At 35.8% G+C, this 18,086-nt stretch overlaps 1 protein-coding gene across 1 annotated transcript in view; it reads right to left on the bottom strand.

Moving 5' to 3' along the window:
* Positions 1–748: 748 nt before the first annotated feature.
* Positions 749–18,086, bottom strand: part of LOC100540680 (tyrosine-protein kinase FRK) — a 112,134-nt gene continuing 94,796 nt past the window's right edge. Inside the window, exons 6-9 of the mRNA XM_031552232.1 lie at positions 10,296–10,454; positions 5,544–5,725; positions 3,386–3,551; positions 749–1,596 (exon numbers count right to left, since the gene is read on the bottom strand). Of these exons, the coding sequence (XP_031408092.1) occupies positions 1,388–1,596; positions 3,386–3,551; positions 5,544–5,725; positions 10,296–10,454 (716 nt within the window). The 3' untranslated portion in view covers positions 749–1,387. The remainder of the gene's footprint in view (positions 1,597–3,385; positions 3,552–5,543; positions 5,726–10,295; positions 10,455–18,086) is intronic.

Here is an 18,086-nt window from a genome sequence, read left to right as displayed (position 1 = left end):
AGCAGTTCTGTCTTCCAAAAGTAGAGAGGAAAAGAAAATTAAAAAATTGAAAACAAGGAACTGAGATGAATGAATCTGAAGTATAAGGTGAAGAAAAGAGATGATAAAGAGGTAATAAAAGACATACTGCTTTAAAGTAATGAATCTTTTTTTATACCCTTTCTTGATATTAGAGGAAAAATGGTAATACACTTGTACTAAGTTCAAAGTATGTTAACACTGAGCAGCTTTTATTCCTGGATTATGTTGTTAAATAATTAACTGATGAATCATAAGTAAATAATTGAAACTTGGTTCTCTAAACCTCACAATTGAAAACATAAAAATGTCATAGTGATATTAAATTTTAGCAAAACTGATATTGAAGTTAATTAGAAAATCTGAAAGAAAAAAAAACAAACTTCTGAAATCCATAGCTGTAAAGATTGCTTGCAAAAACATCTGGGTCCTATTTCCTCATGGAACAGAATAAAATAGATGATCAATTATTTAAATCTTCTATAGCAAACTTATATCTGGAGAAGATAGAAGCATGGATTGTGAGTTCTTCTGCAAAATACATCTGTCATGGGCCTGCTGGAGAGGAATGCTGGCATAGGTAAAGGATTACTCTAAAAAGCTAAGGCAGTCATGATTTAAACTTTTTCTCTAACATTCCCAGTGTTTAGAACTAAAAAACAAGCCCTTACATTTCAATAGATGATAGTAAGTCAAATACTAACATTTAAAACAAACTGCTTCAAGAATCTACTAATAATCGTGTTTATTGTTGTAAAAGAAGAACATTATACAGACTAGTAAAAATCACTGTTCACATCCAAATATGAAAATAATTCCTTTCTCCACACAAGAACATCTCTTTTATTTTCTGATACAGCAAAAGCATGAGTACTTCAAATCTAAGCAAGGCAACTGATCTAGATTTCAACACATCACAGTCATGGAATTTCTATATTTTTTTAGTATAAGAGAACTTTCATAGCACAGATCCTGCTGTGCAGAGTAATCAAACTTCTCCACAAGACAAACTAGTAGGGATCAAAAATATAAGAAATGGTAAATACGTAATTATTCCAATAAGGAAACTGTAAATTGCTATGGTTTTATTGAACCAGACTTATTTCATTTATTCATTCTTGTGAGCTGTTAATTCAAAAAATAAATAGAAGGTTGTTTATATTTTAGAAGCCCCCACCTTTCCTGCTTCCTGATGCTTAGTCTAGCAAAACATTTGCCACCAGTAAAATCATGATGTGTTTTCATGTACCAGCACAGGTGTGAAAATGTACCAGTCCTTATCTTCACATCCAGCTCCCCATCTGGGGTTAAATTGGTTTCCCTTTGGTCACATTCACTTACATTTCCTCCTCTGTCCCTGCTTTGGGGTTCACTTAATGGTGGCATGCTTGTCCATATAGGAGTCATTGTCAAAGTAGTCCTCCAGCTGACAGTATAAGGCCTCAAAAGTGGGCCTCTCACTGGGCTCTGTACTCCAGCACTTCAGCATCAGTTCATAGAGCGCCTTCGGGCAGGTCTCGGGCTGAGGGAGTCTGTATCCCTTGTCCAGCATCTGGATCACCTGGTGTCCTGGCATGCCTGCCAACATTTCAAGGCAGAAAGAATTAATCAGATTACCTGTGTGTCCCTGTCTCCCACTGAGACAAGACAACAGATCTCACTCCCCACCTGCAGGACCACTAAGGGCAGAGTTGGAAGCAAGCAGGTCCTGTACAACAGTAAAAGGCCAGAAAAACCACTGGAGGTGCCAAAACTGCAGTTTAAAAGCATATCCATCGCATTCCAGGCCCTTTATCTCTAACTGCCAATACCCATCTGAGGCATTTCAAATGGATTTGTCTGGGTGAGAGGCTTCTGCTCAACTACCAGCTTTTGCCTGAATTATTTTGACACCGATTTAAATTTAAGCTAAAGATAAATCCCTCTGTCTTCAGCAGCTCTAAAACCTCCCAAGACAATCTGTCTGAGTTTTGAATTTTCCTCACATTTGGAAAGTTCTCAATAACATCAATCCTAATTTTCCTGTTCTGCGGTTATCCTGTGGCATCCTGCTCTATCTGTAGGTCATGGAGAAGAAGAAATTCCCTTATCTTTGCTATACCTTTTTTGTATTAAGGCTATTGTCCCATTCCCTTTCAATTTTCTACTCTTTAAACTAAATCCTCAGCTATGTAATCTTTACTTCTTTTTCTTAGATCTCTGAATTATATTTCCTCTGTACATTACCCATTGCCACCATGGTTCAACATAACCTTATCTCTTAACTGATTACTAAGGACAAACTCCTGAAAGTAATATCAAGAAAGCAAATAACTATTTCTACTGTGAAGTTAAAGGCAAACTATGCCTTTGCCAAGGCATATTTGTGTGCTTTGCTAAGCATATTTTCAGACAATGCTGAGAATCATGGTGTTATATGTAGTTTACACTTGAATAATTTGTTTACATGTATATGTGCATACACAATTTACATGAGAATGAGTTGAGGATTTGAGGGTTTGGGTTTGTGGGGGTTTTTTCCCCTGACATGCCTTCACAGGAGATGAGGGTGAGAATCAAAAGGCAAAATCAACTTTTCCCTTTATGGTAAATATCACTGTGGGACTCTATGAAATGTAGTTTACAGCGAATGTATCAGCTTATAGGCCAGGTCAGGATAAAACATAACTTTTTTTTGTTTCAATCTTGCCTTTATTTTCTCCTCACAAGCACAAAATATGTCACAATCAGTCATTTTCATGAATATCTAGTGTTACTGGAGCCAGTGTTCCATGAGCACACCTCAGAATGCTAGGTATATTGGCTGCTCCCACACCATTGAATCTACTTTTGTGTTTGGTGAAATTTTATTCCTAGTTCTTCTGATTTATTTCTTTATGAAAACTTTCCACAGCAAGAGTCAAAGGGAGTGAAATCATTCCAATTCATTTTTTGATGGCTTCTTCCTGAAGTACCTGTGCAGTATTTCACCTGTGATAGTCTATTCTTTCACATGATGTTCACAGAAGAAGAAAAGCAAGGGTGCAAGTAGGTGGGGGCAAAAAGGCTTCCCCTTTTCCAAATTACAGCTTTTTTGATAAGGTGCGGGATGAAAATAAGCAATTGTCTTCTGTGTCTGTGAAATGCAGGTTGACTCAATCAAGAGCAAGCTTGAATGGCTGCTAATTACACCCCTTGGAAAGTTTCCAGGAAGCCTGAGGTAGCCAGGTCTGCAAATGAATGGATCTCATCTGAACAGCCACTTTTCTGTATTTACAGAAAGGTTCAAACCCTTCAGCTCACTTGTTGTACAAGCATTTAACTTTTTTATGTTATCCTTAAAGCAAGATAGCAACTAGAAATCATTCAGTAGGTAAAAAATACTTACCAGCATATGGCATCTTCCCATACGTCATTATTTCAAAGACAAGTACTCCAAACGACCATACATCTGACTTAACACTGAATTTGCTATAGCGGATTGCCTCAGGGGCTGTCCACTTCACTGGGAGTTTTGTTTCAGGCCTAGCTTCATATATGTTTTCATTTTCTACCTGTCATGGGTGAAACAAAGAAGCCTGAATTAGGAGCAAAGCACCTGACCAAGCTTAGCTTATGCTTAAACTTATCAAAAGTTTGCCTTTCATGGTATTAAAGCATGCACTTACAGAAGTCTTTTGTTGAATTGGGCTTTACAATTTAGAAATGCTATTGTTCATTGGAGGTCTTTCTAAAGCATTTATCATTTCAAGCAAGAATGCAGCACTGGAGTGGTTTGTGATTAATTATAACCCGCTACTGTGAGTTCTGGATCTGGCATGCAAGATTTCAGAAGTCTGTCAGAAGTGGCAGTATATGGATCTTGCTGACACTAGAGACCAAATGTCTCTGTGTCTGTCATCAGTAAAGAGAGAAGGGAAGAGCAAGAGCTAATGAATTTTGGAACCTTTGTTCTTTGATTTATTTCAATGTTGAAGGGCCATTATCTTTAATAACAATCACTTAAACAGGTTTCAGAACCAAAGAACAATCTCTGAGTGATTCAAATTAGTGTTAGATTACAAGGGCTGCAGTTAACTCATGCAAAATGAAGAGGAAATACAGATAGAGAAAGGAAAACTATTTGCTTGTAAATTTGAGTTAATTTTACTTGATAGTAAAATTATTTGCATAAAGTTTTATAGCATGGACACCAAGACTTTGTGAACACTTATCCTCTTCTTTATTTTTAAATGCAGTTTAATGTACATCATCCACATTCAAGTCCCTGTCAAGTTTTTCACATACAAATTCAGGCAAATGTATACACTAATTTGGGGGGATGGGTTTTGGTTTTTTAATATAGAGAGTTTTTTTCAACTCCAATAACCTAAAGCACTGAACAAATGGTTGTTTTGTCTTGTGTCTACATACTGATACACATGGCATTTTGACTTAAGAGACAGAATATTCCTAAGTCTGCCAAGGTGACTCTATGAAAGAGTACTATAGTGAAGTTCAATTCTAACAAGAAATGTCAACCACTGTAAAATATTACCTATAGTCCACACTTTTCATTTAAAAATATATATTTATTTCATGTTAAAAAATGTACAATTTGATTTTTTGCACAACTAGAAAAAAAAACACTAAAAAAATTAAGCAAAAAGTACTTTCAAAGTCTCTTGAATTTGTCAATAAATTATTTTACAGTTCAGAATGTAATAAATATGAAATTAAATTTCTGCTACTTGAACGGCAGGGAAAAAAAAGCAAACTGGAAGCAGAGGGCTTTTTTATCTGTTTTTGCTTCTCAGTGGAAGAGCATAAGTCAATAAAAGCAATAATAAGAATTCAGAAAATATGGGTTACAATATTGAAATCCATAAAATACGGCAAATCGGGTCTTCCCAACTCAAATAATTTTCAGAAGTATAAAATCTCATTTCTAACCCACAGCTCTTTGCTGAGATGATCTTCCTCAGCTTTACTTGGTATTCCACATTTTCAAAGCATAAGGAGAAAAAAGAAAAAAAAGGAAAAAAAAGAGCATAATGGAAAAGAACTTGAAAATGCATCAGATTTAAATGTCTGAGACACTTTATGAGCTTCACAGTTAGTTGTGCAGAAGAATAAGATCCATTTATGATTGCTACCTGCACTCCCAAGCATCATGAAGGCAGTGGGAAATTAAAAACAGAGAAAATAGCTGTGAATATATTTTTATGTCTTCTCTTACAGGCTTAGGAGTATAATTCCTTCAGTCTCTCTACATGTGCCAGACACTATTGTTGTGTATAAAGGCTGAGCAGCAAAAGGTATTGCCTGCCAAGTTCCTTCCTTGGAGGCTGGGAGATGCATAACAGGAGTCTGTCTTCAGATTGACAGAATAGGCTGACTTCTAACCTTTCATGGAATAATGCAAGTAGAGGATACAAGGGAACACATTAGAAATCCTTTTCTCTCTGCACATGCAGAGAGAAAATAATTTAGAAGCTACTATACATCCGTTGACCCCTTCTAACATTCCTCCAGAGGTGAAGTCAATTTACCCTCTCATGACCCACCTTAAAAACTCTTGCAAGTCCAAAATCTGCCACTTTGTAAACATTGTGTTCACCAACGAGAACATTCCTGGCTGCCAAATCTCGATGGATATAGTTTTGAGATTCAAGATAAGCCATGCCAGAAGCCACCTGAGCAGCCATGTCTATTTGATGTGGCAGGGAGATGTGGGAGCCTGCATCATCTGTTTTAAAAGAGATAGACAAAGATAATATTTGAGGTGTTCAGATATTAATAACATAACAGTTTACAGTTTCAAATAGCCAATACAAATCAAGGCAACCATGTAGTGCAATCACCACATGACAGGTATTAGTGAATGGCACTATTTTAAGTCATACATCTAGTTTCATGATAGTGACAAGGATTGTTCTATTTTGCCTGAAAGAGTAGTTAATAAATATCTAGTTGTTCTAGGCTTATAAGGAGCTGGTGACAAAGAAGAAGACTTATCTGCTATAGCAGTGCAGATGTTTGTCTTTCTGAAAACTGCCCTATCCATCCCAAAATGCAAGTATGAGTTAATGTCAGTACATACTGGATGTAGCCAAAGCTATCTGAAGAGTGAAAAGCACAAAAATAGCCCTTCTGAACGTTCTCCAATGACTTTTACTAGCAAATGCACCATCTGCTGTCAAGTAACTCTCATTTTCACTTTCCAGTCCACTTAACTTCTTCATGCTGTTATCACTGTTTCTGCTACTCAACACTAGGACTCTTTGGGCTGCTTTCAAGCTGCCTGGTAGAACTTTCTGAAGTAATGTGCATGCCATTCCACTACTGTAAAATCAGCAAGTCTCAGAAATAGAGATTTGCAATCAAAGATTGGCTGTTCAAACAAAGTAGGAAAAGAACCTTGAGCAGAAAAACTTGTTTCCACATATAAAGAGTCCATAGAACAGGAAAAATGGCAGCCATAAATAGTAAGACAGGTAGCAAAAAGGTGTCAAGATCAGGGATTTTGTGGCATTTTGAGAACAGATAAACTCATCATAACAAATACTTTGTACCCCAAGGTAATCTAGCTAAATCAGTGTTTTCTTGAGGCATCACTGACACCCAAACCCAAACTCTGCAGCACTGAAACATGAGTGCCTACTTCTGCAGCAGTACCCAAAATAGCTTCAACTTTCTCTTTCAGAATTTGAACAGCGACAACAAAAAGCTAAGCATTTGCTGCTACATATCTTCGCAATTCTCATTTTTTTCGTTGAGGATGACTTTTCCTTACTGCCTCAGTGTTAAAGAAATAAAACATTTATAGCTGATATTTTAAATTGATTCACAGTAAAAGTGTCTTTGTTTTGCATAGCTTCCTCCAGTAGGGCATTTTATCTGACCTAACCTTGCAGTTACTCCTTATGAAGAGTGTGAAATACCATTGTTTACTAATCTATTTCATGATCTCCAGGTCTTGAATTTCCTGCTCACCTGAATGTTCTGAGATAAATAGGTAAAATGAATGAATTTTGAATGATTTTATTTGCTCTCTGTGTGTATTGTTCTCCTTCCTTTTTGAGTTTAAGCTCATTGTCATTACAATCTACCACTGAGATTATTTACTTTTACTATTGACTCAGATATTCTTTTCCTCTCTCACATGTATGCTGCCTTAACCTTTAGAAGAGAGAGAGAAAAATCAGGCTCTGTAAAAATCTATGGCTTAACCATCAAGAAAATATATCATCAGGACATAGAATAATAAAGCACTCTGAAGTTTTGCAGTTCCAAGAACTGACAGACATCAGTTGTTTTTATCTCACTGGACACAGATAAATTCACAAATGAATCTTAAGTTGTATTCAATCAGAAAATAACTAAAGATGTACCAGTACCTGCATGGGTACATGGGTTTTGGAAACTAGCTTATACAAGTTGATTTTAAAACCCTCTTTCCACGTTCCTTTTCATGCTGTTCTTTCATCTGCTCAGACTGCAAACTACCTCCTGGTAAAAGCAGACTAAGACACAGACAGATTTGAACACAGGTTCGTTCTTGCTCTGCTGATGCTCCAGGCTGGCCTGACACAAGTTTTCTCCAATACAGAGAGAATAGTCATGGCAGAAAGAACAACTTCTCATGTTTAATGAGCTGCTTCAGTGCAGAACAGGAGTAAGAGCTGCTAAATTCTCTTTGTGGTTTTTTTTGTTGTTGTTGTTTTGTTTTTTTTTCCCTCTAGGACATACATGTGCACCATGTTAAAGAACAGAGACAAGATTCAATTTTGTATGTGGAATTACTACTGCAAGACTTCTCCTTCTTTTGGGTTCTTTTTGGGAACACAGACTAGGTGGGTGCCTGGAGTAGCCTTTAGTGTATGTGCCAATGGAGTGAAAGAGATCACAGGTGCCCTGTTGCCCTCACTACAGGAGTATTGCTACAGAAGTTTCCAGACTAGAGCCAGTTTCCATCTGTGAGATTCAGAGCAGGTTGGAAAAGTGTGCAGCTGCATTCATCTCAGTATACATGTGCTTTAGGGTTTTTTTTAAGTGTTTTAAAGAAGAAAAAAACTATAAGAACAAAAAGAAACCCACATCCAAAACCAAGCGCTACTTGTGAATTTATAAAACTTTCTCATGGCTTACTCCTTATCCTATAAAGAAAACATAGCATTTCTATGTCCTTTCCTACTAATATTTTTGACACAGCTATCCCTCAAATATGAAAATTTTAACAGAGAAAATATCAAAGACAGCTCAGGTTCTGCACCACATTCTAAAAAAAATCACAGTACCTCATTTTGGAAAGACAGATAAATATTCTTTTTACAGCATCTTGGCAATAGACATATAAATACATAACTATTTGCCCAGTTGAGAGTATTTCGTTGGTAATAATTCATCAAATTTCAAGACACAGTCTTTGCCAGAAAAAAACACAGGTCTATCAGAATTGATAAACACTTTCATATATTTATGACAATTATATTCACATTCAATCATGAAAAGTTTTCAGTTGCATTTTTCTCATATTGGTGGTGGCAGAGTGTGTGAGGAGTTCACATGCTTATCATTATTAAGTTGTAGTCATTAGTGTGGAATGTGGTAGCCACCGTGCATGTAATAGCAAGGTATTTCAAAAGTGGAAAAACATACCTAGCACCTGAAATTTAACCAAAAAATTATCTCCAGGATTTCCCTCTCTTTGACTATTTTTACCCATGGAGTACATAGAAACAGCAGCAGCCTTTTGGAAAATTTTCCTGATTTTTGAAGTGGCTGAGTCTCAAAATGCTTATCAGGAGCAATAAACATTGTTGACCTCCAACCAATGTGGATCACTTCCAGACACAGAGGCTTTACTCAAGCTTTAAATCTGCTTTCTTATTTCTCTCATTGATGGCAATTGGTTCTCTGACCAATACCTAGTAAAGTATGTGAATTTCTGCTTGTGTCTCTTAGTTCCATTTTATCTCCTAGTGCATAGGCCATCAGAAATGGAGAAAAACCACCAGGTTTGTATTGGCCATTTTTACAGTTATCTTAACAGCTGCCTGGAGACCAACTGATTTTCAATAGTCTCTGGTGCAAGATTGCAGGAATTAGCGCACAAATCAGGCTTTATACATTCACTGTCTACAACAAGGCAGCTGCTATTTATACGCTGGCAACTAATTTACACATAGGTTGCAGAGCTAATGTATCCTAAAGATACTGTGCTCCCTGTAAGAGAAACCAATTTTCTGTGTTAGCTGTGATTTATCCTGGCTTTCTCAGAGTTATTTCACCCATGCAATAAGTGTTTTCACGTACAGCAATCACTTTCTGATGTGCCAGGCTCTTTTGGTCAGATAAGCAGCAATCTGCACATAAAGGCACCAAATATGATACGAATGGAAATTTGTTCCTCACAGCCTCTGACTATTAGTATTTACTATTGTACCCAAACCTTCAGATAATCTGACCCAAGTTCCTTGCAGTCCCTCTCTGCTTAATTCCTAAAGAGGCTGTCCCTCTACTAGAGATTTCTTTAGCTGTAATTGTCTGTGGACTGAGGCTTACTTAAGAAACTGTTCCACATAGAGGATGGGGGAAGGAGTGTGTTACCCCAAATAGTGTCTACAGTAGTTCCCAGGTCTTTGCCCTATGGGCTAAAGACTAAGAAATTTACCAAGATCTTGAAGATCTGTTTTCAAGAGATCATCACAGCCTTAGAGACATTTAACATTCAGTCATCTGGTAAATTAAAATGAAGAACAGTACTGGAATTAGGCATTTCTCAGTAGCTGGGGTGAACTTAAAGAGCAATCAATATGTTAGTTTGTTCCAGGCTGTGGAACTTCATTTTTAATTATTATTTGCCTTCAGAAGAGCACATTTAAGTGCTTTTGATATAAGACTTGATAACATAATTAAGGAACAAACTCACAAGGAAAGACTATCTCTGCTTGATAATAGATTTCAAAGATGCTAAGTACAGTTTGTAAAAATGCCTCCATTTTGTGTCAAGTATGATTGCTTTCGCCATGCCTATTTTTTTATTCTGCTTATGCATGTTCCCATCTACTTGTAGAACTGATGAAAAAATTTGTCTCAGATGGTAAAAATCAAACTTTGAATGTCATTCTCTTCTACTTATCAAATACTTTGTCAAAAATTCATAAACCTCTTCCTCTTCTCTCATCCCCAAATATAGCTAATAGTGCAGTTTTTCATATTAAATCAAGTGTTGTACTTCTGTCTTTCATATAAGCATATTTTCCAAACTGAAAGCTGTGACACATCTTGAAATGAGTTTATAGACATATGCTTACTTTGAAGGTATTCTATAAGACTTCCATATTTCATCAGCTCTGTAACAATATAAATTGGATCCTCCAAAGTGCAAACAGCATAAAGTTGTATAAGCTTTGGATGCCTCAAGTTCTTCATTATTTGTGCTTCCCTCAGAAAGTCCTTTGGATCCATTGAACCTGAAACAACAAAACGTAAGCTAAGGTTATAAGGACATTCATACCAGTCTGGCAATCTTAAGGGAATAACCGGAAATGTTTTCTGTCTTTCAAAGTACATTAGCATCTCAAGTCTTCACAGTTCCCAGAGAAAACAGACAGCACAGCTGAAATAAACTGTTAATGAGTGAAATATGCCAGTTGCACAGGGACAGAGAACATATGTGTTCTGGCCCCCAGGAATAGAAACGCTAAGATTAACCTCCCCCAGGCCTCCCCAAGGTGGAAAAAGGTGAGGGTAGAATGTTAAATGATACAATTTAAACAAATAATTATGTTACATCTAGTAAATAAAATGCCCAGAAACTGGGGTAATAGTAATGAACACGGAATTTCTGATGGAAAAAATAGTGCTGCAGTAAGAATCTGCTGCACTATTTTTATCAGCTACAACAACTAAACAATGAAAGCATTGAAAACACTTTAGTATATAAGGAACAGATCCATGCAATTTATATACATAAATGCAAATAGCTACTTATAATGTTTACCAATATAGAAATACATAATTAAATATGTGTATTTTCCTTGTGAATATGTAAAATTAATTTTATACTCTCTTTAATGCCTAGTTATCTTAATTGCTGATGATCCCAAATTTTTAAGTATTACATAAGGTCATACTACCTGTAGTTCTATTCACATACGCAGTGGATCAATTTATAACTAAGTCAAAGAAACAATATAGAAATGGCACAGGAAATGAACGTAAGTGGCAAAGCTAGGCTTAAATTTCATACATCCTGAGTGGAGGATTGATTATGAAAAGATATGCATAAATGAAGAAAAAATGTTATGTTTATGGATTATCCAATAGTGATTAGACACTCTCAGAGGTTTGAGAAAGATAGTAAATAACACCTTCTTCATCATACTTGTAAAAACAAATGTGAAATTATTCAGCAACTCAAATGTTTTCTTCTTACTAAATCAAAATATACTCATTAAGACTACAGGGAAGGATTTGAAAACAAAAACGAAACATACAAACAAACAAACAAACAAACAAAAACAATCCAAGCTTAGTCTGTTCTACATGATGTTTTAAAACAGGTTTTTTTTAGTGTAAGCAGACTGAGTCATTTAACAAACCAGGCATGCAAAAGCAAGAATCTTTATTTCATTTTCTTTAACATTAACATTAGGTAACTGACAAGGTTCATTTGGGAGCTTGGCTCTGCTTCAAACATGGATGTTTAAATGGAGTGAAATGCTGTGAGGAAGCTAAATGGCTCAGCAATAAAACTCCACCAGAAAATCTGTTCTACAGAATGAACTGGTAAATCAGTCTGGGTCACTTCACCCAATACATACCTTGAATTCTGCCACCTGAGCAGTTCTTCAACCTATTTCCCAAAACATAACAGTGATGTGTGGTTTCACATCCTTGCATCAATGCAACAGAAATGACTGACTGAAAAATTCTGCTGACAGACGTGAAGGAAAAAAAGAAAAAAAAAAAGCCACTTGACACTGCAACCTGTGAGAGCAAAAACTGTTGCAAGGGATAAGTGCTTCTCTTTCCTGGCATTCTCATACTTCGCTAGGCAATCTCACAGACTCCAATTTGACAATATTTTACAGGATATCATTAGAAGGAGATGGTGAAAGGCAATGGATTTCCATGTCATCAATAAGTGGATGGCAGCCAATAATATATCTCTTTAACTGGTATAGGCTATACACATTTCTTTTTGTCACTATCAGAAGAAAATGGGAAACTGGATGAAAAGTAGATTACTGATGGATGTTCTCTACAAAGAAGAGATGTTGAGAGCCAGGTGGAAAAAATTAATATCTGTAATGCTACCCTATGTCTCCTTTTTATTTAGAGCAGCACAATCTTTATTTGAATCTACCATAGATCCTAGATCTCCAGTCAATAAAAACAAACAAATAACAAACAAAGAAAAACCAACTATGTAGAGTTCTTTTTATAGGGCTTGGGCTTACTTTGACATTTCTTTTAATGCTGTGATGCATGTGCTTCCCCTTTTCAAACTATGAGTTCATCATGGAAACCAACCTAAAGTCAAAAGAGAAGCTGTGTGGTTGTTACAGTGTGTTTCTCCTGCCATACCCCTCTTCTTCCCTCAGCTTCCTTCAAGTCTGTACTAGCACAGGAAAACAATAAGCAACAGTACTGACAATAACCACAAATCTGTCTCAAGTGAAAGAGAGCTGAATAAACTGATAGCAGACACCTAATTCACCAGCTGAGAAATAAATGAGCTAGCACCTAAAAAGCAACCTGTACCTATGAGTCAATCATCTTACCCTATAATCAGGGAAAATAGCAATAGGCTGTGTAACAGTCTTTCTCTTGAGTAGTAATCTATTGCAGGGTTATACCTCCATAGAGATCTTTTATGTCCTGATATCAAGATGCCTTGATGATATAGTTCCTAAGTAAATGACTAATAGTGTGTTTTAGGTTTTATTAAGTTTGATAGGATCATATCTTAGATTATGCACAGATAATTCTTTAAAAACTACTGTTGATCAGGTCTAGGCCTAGGATAAGATCTAGCTACATCTAGGGTCCTTATAGCTACTTTTCAAGGAGTTCTAAAAGCAAGGGGTCCATTCTGAACCTTGTGACTCAGAGGGAGGGCCTCCTGTTTGTGTGTTTAACTTTACACTCTATACATTAAATAATCAAGTGTATCCAGTCATCTTGAATCTTGTTAGGTTACTTTTAAATCACTCTATTATATCTGTATATATAATATAAAACAAAAGTATATTCCTGCTTATTTTTCAAGAGAAGTATACAGTGTTGTTGTTTCTATTTCTGACAAAAGTGTGAGGTACTCTGGCTGTTTAGGTGCATGTATAAACCTGAATAGTGACTTAGCATCAAAGCTAAAATTTACCGTGTTCATCCTAAAAAGAATAAAGTAAGGCTAACTTGGAGTCTATGAAACAACTTGCCCTTCGTGGATCATTATAAGAGATTCTTCACATCATAAAAAATGATAGTCTGATTTGTTTCTAATGTCAAATTTTATCTACAGGTTATCTCCCAGTTTAAGCATACTATAACCTTCTTCCTATGAATTCAAACCAAGCAATATGTTTTTCATATATGTCAACCTCCAATAAAGTGATCAAAAGGGAAGTATTCTGCTAGCTGAATAACATTAAATCTTTTTACCCTGCTTGTTAATATTCATAATAATAATAGTAATGATGATATACAAGTGATCAGATCAGTATTTCCTGCATATTCTAAAGACTGTATTTGTTATTTCTTAGCTAATATATTTAGCATATGTCAATGAATATTTTGAGTGCCAGCTACAAAAAGGAAAAAGAATTGAAACCTGTCACAATAGCAACAAGAAAACTACATTTTTTTGAGGATGCTTGTGTAAATGAAATGTGTAAAATAGAAAAGCCAAATGGAGTTTCAAATTACTTTTTTTTAAGGTTTGTTGTTGGGTTAGTGTTTCTGAAGAAGTAGCCATTTTCACCTGTAATTGGCAAACAGAAAGTGAACAGCAAAGTACTGTAGGTAGAAACCACTTGATCAAAAAGCAGCTAGTTAATGTGTCTTTTCTTAAGACGCCAATTTGAGAGTAGGTTGATCACTACTTGAAGAAAATAGACATTAGACAATTCTTTTTTTGAATGAGTAACACCTTGGTAAACACTGAAGTCCTAAAAACCGAATGCTAGCATGTGTTTATTTGATGTACTCCTCTCTGATGTGTTTTTTGTTTGTTTGTTTGTTTTGCCAGAAATCTCTAATTTAAGCCTACTTAAAGCAGGTGTATCAGTACTAATAACTTGTTCTAGAGTTGAGGAAGCTTCACATTATAAGATAGACACTGATTACTTGAAAATGACTTAAAGGTCCATTATTTCTATCTAGTTTCCACTCGCCTAAATGTAAGTGGTCCTTAAATATTTGATAAGCCCTTCTGGACAGAATTTGTAACTTCTGATAAACCTTCAAAAGTGACTTCAAAGTAACCTTGTACTTCAGAGCAATGTTATCTTCTGCACGTTTATAAACAATGAACTTTGTAGAGATTATATTGAGCACTATTGTGATCTTCTGAATAAGTTTATATATAATAAATAACATTTTAAACTACAAGTTCTTATTAACAAAAGAGACTGAGTGTAACGTTTGCACAGTAGGAGGAGACAGGTATCCAGCAACCCTCAGTCAGTGTTCCAACTGTACACAAGTGAACTTATAATGTAATGTAAGGATATGTACTGAAGTGAATAGAAAAAATAATATCTTTGTTCAGGGAAACAGAAAATTTCCTGAATGTAAAAATTTTTCCACTGTATATGCATTAAATACATTATATGCTAAAGAACTAGAGAATATTATTAAAGCCTCTCATAAGACTACCAACCCAATGACTATTTTGAGAATGCTTCCTAAACAAACTCTGCTTGGGAAGCTTCCATGTAAAGATAGAAACTTGGGAGATGGTTTACAATATGATAATGACAAATGCATCTGTCAGCTTGAGCTGGCATAAGGAACTTTCTCAGATATGATTAACTGGTGATGATAGATGCCTGCTTTATGTACTGACAGTTGGAGAAGCAAGCTAAGCCCAGGCAATAACTTCTAGAGAATCCATCATGCTCAGCTTAGGACAAAGTGCAAATCCCTGCTGCAACATTTTCCACTTAAGTAGAAAAAAACAATGTCTCAGTGAGGAAATAAAAACAAAAATGTGAGGTGATGTATCAGGGGCCTATAGCAAGACAAGTGTTGTGCAGAGCCAAGAACACAAAAAGTAATTGCTGTCTTTCAGACCATTTTCTTATCTCTGATCTCTATACATCTTTGATTGTGGGTTAGCAATTCAGACATCTGAGATTACGTTCCTTAAAGAATTCTTGTTTTCTCTTTGATTTTTTTTTCATTCATAAATCCACCTCTTCTTTTTTTTTGTCACAGATACAGCCAAAGCAGAATGAACCAAATGCCAGACAACTGAGTGCTGGCATGACATTACTACTACTTTTTCTTAAAGCCACAGTATCAAAGATCTGTAATTCTGTTCCTTCTAGATTAGAAACCATAAATTTTAGTCATTGCAGCCTACAAAAACTATTGTTTCCAGCTTAGCCCAGCTGAACTGTGTGTGTTCAGAGTGCTGCTGAAACACTTGAGCAAATTGCTTCTGGAAGCATGAAAGAGAATGCCATTGGCTTACAAAATGTAGTTCTTCACTCATTGTGAAAAAGTAGTTCTCCATAGTGCAGTGGACACAGAAAAAAACGTATACTGCTGATTTATATATTTTTTTCGCTGCAGCTTGATATAACTAAATCCTCAGTCATGCACCTGCAGAATTTGCAGCTTATACTGCCTTTCATTCTATGTTACTATACTGCTAAGAGTGTTTGTAGATATCTGAAAGTATACTCATGGAATTCTCCTCTGAAGGAGTATCACTTTCCATGAGCCAGCAATATGTCCATATTGCCAAGAAGACCAAAGGCATCCTAGGCTGCATTAGGAATACTGTCACCAACAGGTCAAGGAAGGTGATCTTCTCCCTCTACTCAGCCCTGGTGAGACACTACCTGCAGTGTTCTGTCCATTTCTGGGTTCCCCAGTGTTGGAGACACGAACATGCTGGAGAAAGTCCAGTGAAGACCCATGAAAATGGTTGGAGAACTGGAGTATCCCTCTTATGAGGAAAGGCTGGGAGAACTGGGACTGTTTGACCTGGAGAAGACTGGGAGGGGATCTTACCAATGTATAAGGGAGGGTGTCAACAGAATGGTGCCAGACTCTTCAGTGGTGCCTAGCAACACAGTACAATGTGCACAAACTGGAATACAAAGAGTTCCATCTGGATATGAGAAAAATCTTCTGATGCTGACAGAGCAATAGAAAAATCTTCTGATGCCCACAGTGCATGTGGAGTCTCCTTCTCTGGAGATCTTCAAAATCTGCCTTAATGCTTTCCTGTGCAGCATGCTCTCTGATTAATCAAGTCATTTTACCCAGCTAAACTAACATAATACAAAGAGTATCACTATTGAAGGAGCTTCTTCATTTGTAATGTACTAGACTGTGAGTAAGCAAGTTAATAATACTTATTCTGATGTAAAATCTTAATTTTTTGCTAACAAATATATCATTTTTATTATCTTACAATCTTTGGTGAGTTTGAGTTTTTCTAGAAAACTCTGTATCTGTATGTTTTCTCTGTATCTTTATCAGTAAGACATGGAACAGGTAATGAATTGATTAACAAAGAAATAGATCTCCAAAGTTCTGTTTGGCTTTAAACATATTAAACTCTGCTTCAGTTATAAAGTTTGATATCTCTAATTCTTTTCTTTTTCTTCAGGTTGAGTATTAAAAGCAGTCTTCAACTTAATAATATAAAATGGCAAAAAAAAAAAAAAGAGAAAAAAATAATACAATTGCAGCTGTAGCTTGGTATTACTGTCCCACTCAAGTTTCATACATTTCTGGATATTCTTGTCAGTTCTGATCAAATCCATTTTTAAAACAGGAGTTTGTATCACAGAGAACTGAAAATATGCACTGTTCCCATTATACAGAAGGAGAAGATGAAATAGAGTTTTGAAATGAGTTATTAAGTGGAGATGAAATGATTAGTTTAGTGTTGCATTTCGCATATGCAATACCAGATAAATGTCAGCTGCACTTTCTCCATAGAGAAAATAAGTAGAAATGTATGAACTGCAATTTGTGCAAAATCTTATTTTGTTTGATGAGAAACAAATCTTTTCCTGGAACGCTAATTGCTTCATATTTTCTTGAAGATGGAAGAAAATCTGTAGAAGAAAACTTAAGATTAGCCTTGTTCCTCATTCCAGTTTAGTTAATTTCCTTTCTTAAATATTATTTACAAGATTTCATGCTTTAGAAAGAACCATTCCATCTTTTGCTATAAAACATACTTCCCCATATGTTTCATTAAATCTCTATAAGAAAGTAAACTAAAACGAAGAGATTAGTTTGGAGAAGAAAAGCAAAAATTATACTGGGCTGTTAAATGGATGGCTAGCATGTAAGAAATGTGAACCAAATTCCTGTCTTTACATAGCTGGACTTCTTCTCTCTTTTGGCATCATACCTTAAAAAAAAAATTGGTTAGCACATAGAAAAAGCCCAGTGAAGACGATCTTAAAAAATGGGACACATAAAATATCTGAGCTACTTGCAGAATTCTGCTTGTCGATCCAAGGAGAAAGAGTCTCGGTTCAGACTTCTTGTGGATGGATCCCTGCCACAAAATGGCTTATCACTGCAAATATCTTAGAACAGGAAAATGGACAGAGATTTCAAGACAATTTCTGTGTTTACTAGATCAGTATGGAGATTATCAGCTCACTGAAAATGTATGCTGTTTTTTTTACACTAATTATAGAAGGAATTAATTCTGAACATTTTTTCTGCTTTAACAGAAAATAAAAGGTTCTTAAATGCTTTCAATATTCAAGTCCAAAAGTAATCAACATTATTGCAATAGAAGACAGTCCTAAAATGCACTTTTACATTCTCCCTTTTCAGGAAATCATTCTAGTCAAGTAGGACTCAAAAATATCTAGTCGTTCTTCTGAATCAAAGGT

This window comes from Meleagris gallopavo, chromosome 2, assembly GCF_000146605.3.
Source record: "Meleagris gallopavo isolate NT-WF06-2002-E0010 breed Aviagen turkey brand Nicholas breeding stock chromosome 2, Turkey_5.1, whole genome shotgun sequence".
Lineage (NCBI taxonomy): Eukaryota > Metazoa > Chordata > Aves > Galliformes > Phasianidae > Meleagris > Meleagris gallopavo.
This window is presented reverse-complemented; position numbering and strand designations above follow the sequence as displayed.